The sequence below is a fragment of the Nycticebus coucang genome, chromosome 11 (genome assembly GCF_027406575.1).
Source record: "Nycticebus coucang isolate mNycCou1 chromosome 11, mNycCou1.pri, whole genome shotgun sequence".
Lineage (NCBI taxonomy): Eukaryota > Metazoa > Chordata > Mammalia > Primates > Lorisidae > Nycticebus > Nycticebus coucang.
In genome coordinates, this window is record NC_069790.1 from 10,054,925 (window position 1) to 10,065,000 (window position 10,076).

The following is a 10,076-nucleotide window of genomic DNA, read 5'->3' on the forward strand; positions in this document are numbered from 1 at the left end:
ATCTGACATGGGTTTCCTGTAGACAAAGAAATAGTCACACACAAAACGTTAAGGAGGGGGACTGTGGAATCATCCTTCCAGAGCACCTTCCTTGTCTGCAGTCTTGGACAGACCCTCCCCCCAGGACAAAGCAGGCTCTTTGGGGAGCCCACGTGGGGCAGATGGTGGCTCAGCCTTCACCACTTGGCCCATGGATGCCACAGGCCCCACCTCTGGCCCCACAGGGCACTTACGTGATGGTGTCAATCATGTCCAGCCCCATCTCCACACAGCAGTGGGCATGGTCGGTCTTGGGCTGGGTGAGGCCTGACACACAGTAGTAACAGTCCCCCAGGATCTTGATGCGGCGACAGTGGTTCTCCTTCAGGACAGAGCAAGGTACACTGTAAGATATAGCACCACGGTGTCCCCAGGCACCGCTGCCTTCTTCACCTTCTCTAGATGCTGGTGACCAGAGAGCACCCATATGACACACTGTGCCAGCACAGCCATGTGCCTGCCCAGGCCACGCTCAAGTGATCAGCACAGCCTCCAAGGCAGAGACCAGGGTCACACTGATGTCCCCCTCCCACCCTGCTCGCCTTACTGAGGGCCTCTTTCGCCCTCTACAGGTCAATCCTTCAAAGTGCACCTAGAACACTGCCCCCATGGGGAGTCTACTCCAAACCCCGGAATCAAATAGCACCTCCCCTGGACAGCCTTCTCAAAAGTGCTAGATGTCCCCACAGCCGCTTCTCCCAGGAAGGGTGGGTGTTGCCTCTCTGGATGTCCCTGGGGGTCCTGCCTCCCCACCCGCAGGGCACACTCCCAGAAGGCAGACGGCAGGACCCCTCTGAATGGGCACTCACTCAAGTCTGCAGCCCCCATCTGTCAGGTCACAGAGAGCTGGAGAGAGTTAAGTGGAAGACACTACAATACCAGGATCTGTAACTATCGGCTGGGATTCTACTGTGACTGTTGTTTTTAAGGAAAGCCATTAAAATAGCAGTTCTAAAACATTTCCTTTCACGACCCCTTCCCATCTTGACATAACTGAGGACTTCACAAAAAAATGTACATGTGGATGGCTTATCCCTAATGATGCTTGCCAACAGTTAAGAAACTTTTAAATGTAGGAATGCATTTAAAAATAATAGTATCCATTAGTGTGTTACCATAAATAACATTTTAGAACATTTTCCTAAACCAAAGACAGTGAGGGAGAAGCAGGCCTCGTGGTCCACTTCTGCAAGCGTATTCAATTCCGTCTCCAGGGCACCCAGCGGACTCCACGGCCCGCTCCTGCATTCATCCCTCACTGCTTTCAAGGACACCTGTGAAGGGTGACATGGACACAGTGCCCGCCCTCGTCATGAAGAACTGCTGCCGATTCCAGACCTCTAACTGTCCAGGCTCCTCTAGGCACAACTATGAAACACCACAGTCCAGGAAGGCCAGAGGACGATGCAGGGACCCCACTCTGCTCCCCCCTGTGAGAAAGCAGGTAAGTCCCAGGATATGGACGCACCCCCTCCCTAGCAGAGGAGAAGGTGGGGAGGAAAGCCTGAATTAATCCAGTTTTTCCCCATACGTGACTGTATTCAAAACCCAAACTGGCCAAGTCCTATTAACTTTGTAAGATTGAGTGTTTGGCTATCCTATTCCTAAAGAAATAGGAAATTTTAGAAAACTATTTCTACGCAGCAGCGTGTGGACAGCTACCAGGCTGCATCTACAGAGTTGAAGGTAGGGAGAATTCCAAGTCCAACTTTCATAATTAATTCTCCCACAATTCCTTTTATGGAGCTCCAGAACATGCCAGCCACTCTGTGAAGCGCAGAATATATGAAAACGTAAATGAAAAAGAGAGGTCTTTGTTTTTACAGTGCTTCCTACTACAGGGAAAGGTACGGAAAGGGCCAAAGAACTAATAAGAACTCCGCAAATGGCTGTCCATCAGCAGAGATAGCAAGTCTACTCCACCGAGAAGTCTCTGCGCCTCAGAAAGGACCAGAAGGAGGCCCTGTCAGTTTCATATGTGCACTGCTCCTGCTACCAAAAAGTTAACAAAAAGCATCAGCAGAAGGTCAAAGCCACGGCAGCAATGCACAGCACTAGGACACAGTAGGGCAGGGCTGGGGTCAGTCAGCAGATCTCTAATGAACCACCCAAGTATCTTATGCACCTAAGAAGAAAAACTGAATTAAGAACAGTGATGCCTAAAAGACCAAAGTCAAAATGAAATAATCTTAGCCAGCACCACTCCGGCTACACGACCCCATGGAGAATTATGACGAGAAAGTGTGTATTTGACTATATAGCTGGGTAGGATGCGTAGTTTAACCCCAAACCAAAAAAACCCACAAAGTGATCTTAAATGACATTCAGTAGTCTTATTGTTGATAATAATATTAATAATATTTACAATGTTATTTTGAATCTACTATATATAGAAGGATGAAACAGACAATATTACTGTCATTATGATTTTTTAGCATCATGGAAAAGATACAAATATCAAGATCAAAGGAGTGGAGTGAAGTTAAGTGGATTGGAAATACCAAAATAAACTTATAATTTTTCTTTTTCTACTAAAATAAAAAAAAAAACTTCCTATCTCTGTGCCCTAAAAAGACCCAGAAACAAACACAACCCAGATTATGGGCTTGAAAAACCATTTCCCACCAAAAGAAATGAGGGCTTTGGAAAAATTGTGAGCCTGAAGATGCTGCCCAGAGGTGATGGGCCTCACCCAAAAGAAAACAAGAGCCAACCTAAATGGGTTCCCATTTGCTAAAATGGGAAATGTGAGCACCAAAAATTAAAAAATGGCAATGGATCAAAACACATCAATTTTTTTTAAATCCGTGAGTTCACACGAGATACTGATTCATTATTTTGAAAACTGACAAATAAATGGAAACAGTCCAGCATTTTTTATTTGTAGGGATAACCAAATAGCTGATATGTAAATATCATTTAAAAAAAAAAAAAAGACATGAGCAGAAGAAATAATGAAATTAAACCCAAACAAAACATGAAATCTCAAGGATGGTTTAGAAGCAGCTGCTTTAAAACTATTTGGGAGCAACACTGATGGGACTTTAGTGACCTCAAGCAGGCAAGAAGAAAAGGCAGCCGGCGCCCACCGCTGGGGAAGGGCGATGGAAAGTATGCTGCCATCCAGGGCAGGGTTTTCAAAAAGCAAACAGACCCCAAAACAGACAAGTTCTCCTGAAGATCCACCAGTTGACAGGAAATGAGGAGCATATAACTCAACACCCAGAGGATGAAGGACCGAAAGGGGAAGGACACTGTTAAAATTAAAAAGGAAATCCCAGGGCCAGTTAATTCCTAGAGACCATAAACACCTCGCCTTTCACTTGCAAACTAGCCCATCCCCAATCCATATCCCAACCCCCTGCTAGCTCACCCAACTCTCCCCAGGCCAGACAACCCACGCCTAAAGCCCAGACCCTAGGGACACTATTCAAATTACCTGATTCTAAGCCTGACAGTGCTGAACCTGCCTCATCCTTTCCTTCCTCTGAAGCCACAATCAAGGCTGAGGGCCATGCTGTCCCCTCCCTCCTTCTGCCCACTGAGAACCTGGGTGCTTCCAATGGGGTCCTGCTCAGCACAGAAGGGAGCAACCCTTGGTCTTGGGACTGTGAGTGGTAAGCTTCCTTCAATGGCAGTGGTGTCTCTGTGTTATCACGTGGTACCCTCCATAAATTCACATTCTACAGGACAAGAGAGAGATAAGTCCACCTCATTTGTATCCTGATTGAAACAAACCAGCTTGTGATAAAAAGACATTTTTGAAACAAGGGTAACTGAGCCCAGACTGGGAAATGATTTCACTGTCATCAGTTTGGTTGAGTATGATAATGCTTGACTGAAACATTCTCAGATGCCAGAGCTGAAGGATTTATACATCATGTGGGGTGATGTCTAGGATTTGGGGGGAGGCAAAAGGTGGGGAGTAATAAAGACTGATCACATACTAACAACTGTCGAAGCCACATTTAGATGCAAATTCATTTTGCAGCACTGTCTGCCTTGTACTCCCGCCTGCTTGAGTTTGATGGTGGATTGGTAGTTGTCCCGCTGGTTACTTGTCTCCCATCAACATTCTTCCGAAATGGTTTTATGGCAGCTGCTTCAAAAGCATCCTTGAGATTTCATTTCCCCAGACCAAGGGGTGCTCCATTCTGTGCCAAACAGGACCCCATTGGAAGCACCCAGGTTGTCAGTGGGCAGAAGGAGGGAGGGGCCAGCATGGCCTTCAGCCTTGATTGTGGCTTCAGAGGAAGGAAAGGATGAGGCAGGTTCAGCAGACTGTCAGGCTTAGAATCGGGTAATTTGAATAGTGTCCCTAGGGTCTGAGCTGTAGGGATGGGCTGTAGTTGCCTGGCCCCAGGGAGAGTGAGGGAATGTAAAAATTAGGTGAGGTAGAAGGTGACTGGGATATGGATTGGAGTTAGGCTGCTCTGCAAATGAAAGGCCTCCAGCATGGCCAGTTTTGGAGGGGCTTGGGAACCAGGGTGCCAGAACAGGAAGGAAGGTGCAGACCCTCTGATGCGCTCACATTTACAGACAGGAAAACTGAGGCATGAGAAGCAAGGATGACATGGTCCAGTCCTTGTGACTGCCTGGCCTGGTAATTCCCGGCCTGTGACTAGAGCCCTGTGAAAGGCCCCACAAGGCGACAAAGGCTGGGATTTGGGGGGGGGGGGGGGGGCGGCACAGGAAGGATGAAAGTGAACACACCTCCATGAGCCTGAAACCTGACAGAAACAGCACTGGGTCCTGGGCCAGCTTCCATGAATCCTCCAGGAGATGTCAAGAGTAAACACAAAATAACCGGGGAAAATGACATCTTTCAGCAATTAAAGGTTGAACACAACGGCCATATCGTACCACAAAGACACACGTTTGTCTCACATCTGAGACCAGGGGGCCCAAGGCTGTGTCGTCATCGGATCCCAACACTCAGCACTGCGTTGGCTTATTTTCCCTTAAAGCAAAGTAGATGCAGGCCAGCAGTCCTAACTTCAACACTCATTAAGCTCTTGCTCCAAGACCTCCTGTGTTAGGTCCTCATGGATCACAGTCTCCTGGTGTGTTCACGATTGGGGACAGCACAGACTTCAAAGGCCAACTGCAGACTCAGCACACCCTACAGGATTACTCAGATCCAGGGTGGCCTTAAACCCAGTCCAGGGAGAGGAAATGTTTTATGGGGTTTTCTGACCTTGCTACAGTGCTCCGCCTACTCTTGTAGCAATCTCCATCAATGCACCTGCTTATACCCATCCACCCACCTGCACCATCTTAAATCCAAAGGTGTCCTCTGACACGTGCCAGGCAACAGTCACACTGGGGCTGAGGACTTACAACACTGTGAAATGCTGTCATTGGGAAAAACAGAAAGGTCCCTCCAAGGGCTCCTGGAGTTATGACAAGAACTAAGGAGCTGTGTTCTCGCCCCTCTGAGGAACAGGATCAGGACAAGCCCCAGGTGGACCAGATGATAAGAGGCCCAGCTAGGTCTGTTCTATCTCTCCAGGCTGCCCTGAAGTTTTCTGAAACCAGCTGAACGAAGTATGTGCTCAGTCCGGCCAGTTCATGTTCCCATTAAGAGAGCTGATATCCAGAGAAGGGCCCTGTCCCTCCGCTGGTGGAGGTGGAATAAGACCTTAGGACAGGTATTTCTCCATCAATTCAATGAGATGTGACCCATTTTCCAAAAATGCATGGATATTAATACAAACACAAATCTAACAGATAGCTGATAAATAGGGAAAAGGTCAAAAATATTTCTCACTTCCGTGATCATCAAACATGTCTAAGGAGGTAAATAATCCATCAGCTACTATTGAAACTAAAGCAAACACACTCTGTGTTTGTTTAACTATCTGCAGGGACCTTCCGTTTTTTAAAAAAAAAGATGTTTTTGGACTGCAGCTGTGTGTAATTTTCCAAGCCTGTACTTCACAGGGCCACCTGCATCTCCAAAGCCAGGGACTCAGAGACAAGGAAAGCATTTCTGAAGGGACCACCTGCATCTCTAACACCAGGGATTCAGACACAAGATGAGTACATCTGAAGTCACACATCCCATATGCTCCTCACCAAAGGACTTGTACCTACTGGAGTAAAACGTACACTTAAAAAAATACACAATACGTCAGTAAGGCACCAGCCCCATATACTGAGGGTGGCGGGTTCAAACCTGGCCCCAGCTGAACTGCAACCAAAAAATAGCCGGGTGTTGTGGCAGGCGCCTGTAGTCCCAGCTACTCGGGAGGCTGAGGCAAGAGAATCACTTAAGCCCAGGAGTTGAAGGTTGCTGTGAGCTGTGTGACACCACAGCACTCTACCCGGGGCCATAAAGTGAGACTCTGTCTCTACAAAAAAAAATACACAATACTATCAGTGCACAAAGGAAAAAAACAAGTAATATAGAAGAATGAGAAGCAAAGTGGGTCATCCCAACTTTGAACCTCTTAGTAATTACCTCGACAAGGAAAAAGATCCAAACTGAACTTCTAAAGATAAACACTGTAATGTCTGAGATGGAAACTATACTGGATAGTATTAATGGCAGTGTCTATGCTGCAGAAGAAAATGCAATACTATCCAAAATGAAATAGAAAGAAAAAGAAGCCAAACATTTAAAAAAAAAAAAAAAAAAAAAAAAAACAGAAGCCAAACATTTTTTAGAAAGATATCAGTGAGCTGCAGGATAACCTCAGGAGTCCTAACATGCATGGAATTAGTGTCCATGAAGGAAGAGAATAAAATTCTCTTTATACCACGTCCATGAAGGAAGTGGCATAAAATTATTTGAAAAGGATGACCCAGTGTTTTTTAGTCTTCCAAATTTGATGTAACTATAAGCTATAGATACGCAAATCACATTGTATTGCGAGCAGAGGGAACACAGAGAAAGCTATAGCAAAGCACATCAGAATCAAGTTTCTTAAAACCAGTGATGAAGAGAAATTCTTAAAAGTAAAGAAAGGAAAAAGACAGAATTAACTGCAGACTTGGAAAACGAAACAAAACTGTCAACCTAGAATTCCATACCTAGTGAAAACAAATTCAAGAAAAATTAAGGCAAAATCAAGAGTTTTTCAGAAATAGAAAAACTGAAAGAATCAATCATCAGCATACCAGCTACAAGAAATATTAAAGGAAATTCTTTAGGTAGAAAATAAAACATAGGGTAGCGCCTGTGGCTCAAAGGAGTAGGGCACCATCCCCATATGCTGGAGGTGGCAGGTTCAAACCCAGCCCCGGCCAAAAACCGCAAAAAAAAATAAAAAATAAAAAAAAAAAGAAAAGAAAACATAGAAATATTGACCACATAAATGAATGAAGAGCAATGGAAATGCTTACTATATGAATAAATAGCTACGATTTTTTTATTATTTAAATTTCTTTAAAAGATTATGAACTGTAAACAAATGTGAAATAGTTTATAACACAAGAAAGAATAAAATATATGGTAATTTCACCAAGTCACAGAAGGGAGCAAAGGAAGTATGCCATTATAAACTTCTTATAATGTACACAATAAATCATGTGATGGTATATTGCTTTAAGTTAAAATATCAACTATATGTCCTAATAAGAACACAAAAATAACAAAACAAAGAGTTATCCTAACAAGCCAACAAATGCAGTTACAATGGAATCACAAAATGTAACAAATATACATAAAGAGATGAAAAAAGAAAAAAAAGAATCAAACGACAGATGGGATAAGCCAAAAGTAAACAGCAAGAAGACAAACTTAAACCTAACCACATCAATAATGTATACAGTCTAAACACCCCAACTGCAAGCAGAGATTGTCATATTGGATAAAAAAATAAAAGCAAAACCCAATTAGAAGCAAACTTTAAATAAAAATACACAAATAGACTAAAAATAAAAGAATAGAAAAGATGTATAATTCATCCTCCATATCTGCAGATTCTGCATCTGTGGATTCACTAACCACGGCTCAAAAATGAAATATGCCCATAATGACTGCATTCGTACTAAACATGTACTATCTTGTCATTGTTCCTAAACAATACAGTACAACAACTATTTACATGGTATTTACAGTGCATTAGGTATTATAGATAATATACAGATTACTGCAAGTATTTGGGGCTGGATGTGGTGGCTCATGCCTGTACTCCCAGCACTTTTGGAGGTTGAGGCAGGAGCCTCAGTTGAGCTCAGGGATTCAAGACTAACCTGAGCAAAATTGCTAGACCCTGTCTCTATAAAAAATAGAAAAACTAACTGGGCGTGGTGGTACAAACATGTAGTCCCAGCTACTCAGAAGGCTAACACGGGAGGATTGTTTGACCTCGGGAATTTGAGGCTGCAGTGAGCTATGATGACATCACTGTACTTTAACCAGGGGAACAAAGAGACACCTGTCTCAAAAAAAATAAAGAATAAAGTATGTGAGAGAATTGCATAGGTTATATGCAAATACTACAACCACTTTATATAACGATCTTGTACATCCACAGATTTGGGGGATCCATAAGGTATCCTGGAACCAACCCCCTACAGGTAGTAAGAGACATGTATATTTTTTAACAATAATCGAAGGAAAGTTGGAATGGCTACCTTAATATCAGGAAAATGAGATTATCACTCAAAAAGTATTTCCAGGATAAAAAGGGTCACCTCTTAATAACAAAAGTAAATTCATCTAAAGGATATAATAAACAACTGTTTAAGAATCTAATAACAGAGCTTTAAAAAATACAAGAAACAAACTCTGGTGGACATGAAAGAAGAAATGTACAATTGTGTTGGATATTTTAATCTCTCAACAGTTGAGAGAACAAGTGGTCAGAAAATCAGTAAAGGCACAGAAGACATGAATAACTCTATCAACCAACTGACACACTTAGAACACCTACTAACAGAAGAATTCTACAAAATCAGAGTACACATTATTTCCAAGCGTACATGGGCCACTTACCAAAAAAGACCATACTCTAGGACACTGATTTTTCAACTGATATGTCATGGCATGCTGGTGTGCTATGACAGGATATTAGATGTGCCATGAAAATTTAAAGATCATTAAATTATTTTTGAAAGACATTCAAAACACAGTATTTTCATTTTTCTTTTTAACTTTTTTTAATCAACATAATTTAAGTGTGCCACAATGTCTAAATAGAGGTTCAAATGAGCTTTATGGTAAAAGAAAGGTTGGGTGGCACCTGTGACTCAAAGGGGTAGGGCGCCGGCTCCATATGCCGGAGGTGGTGGGTTCAAACCCAGCCCTGGCCAAAAGCTTCAAAAAGAAATTAAAAAAAAGAAAGGTTGAAAAACACTGCTCTAGGACATAAATTTAAAAGGATTCAAATCATAAAAAATATATTCTCTGACCACAATAGAATTAAATGAGAAATCAAAACAGAAATATCCTTGAAAAATCCCTAAATCAGATTTCAAAATAACCCATGAATATAAAAGAAATCAAAAAGGAAATTAGAAAGTATTTTACACTGAATAAAAAAGAACAACCTATCATCTCAGCACCCATAGCACAGTGATTATGGTACCAGACACATACACTGAAGTTGGCGGGTTTGAACCCGGCTCAGGCCAGCTAACCAACAATGACAACAGGCGTTGTCATGGGCACCTGTGGTCTTAGCTGCTTGGGAGGCTGAGGCACGAGAATCGATTGAGCTCAAGGGTTTGAGATTGCTGTGAGCTGTGATGCCACAGCACTTTCCCAAGGGTGACACTATGAGGCTCTGTTTCAACAAACAAACAAAAAAAAAGAACAACATATCAGAAATTTGGGGATGCTGTTAAGCCAGTGCTTCAGGGGAACTGAATCAAATCAAATGTTATGTTAATAGACAAAAAGTATCTCAAACTAATAGTCTCAGCTTCCAGCTTAAGAAACTGTAAAAATAAAAGCAAATTTAACCCAAAGTAAACAGAAGAAACACAGTAATAAAGATGTGAAAAGAAAATTAATAAAATAGAAAAATAGAGAAATCAATGAAACCAAAAGAAAGTTCTTTAAGAAAATCCATAAAATTGATAAATAT

The 10,076-nt window shown here is 42.6% G+C and overlaps 1 protein-coding gene across 8 annotated transcripts in view; it reads right to left on the reverse strand.

Moving 5' to 3' along the window:
• The window catches only part of ADCY1 (adenylate cyclase 1), a 165,165-nt gene that overhangs the window by 68,186 nt on the left and 86,903 nt on the right, over positions 1-10,076 (reverse strand). For all 8 annotated transcript variants that reach the window (XR_008383691.1, XR_008383693.1, XR_008383692.1 and 5 more), the window contains exon 5: positions 234-361. Coding sequence is in view for 5 of the 8 variants with exons in the window: in XM_053609418.1 (XP_053465393.1) it covers positions 234-361 (128 nt within the window). In the remaining 3 variants the exon portion in view is untranslated. The remainder of the gene's footprint in view (positions 1-233; positions 362-10,076) is intronic.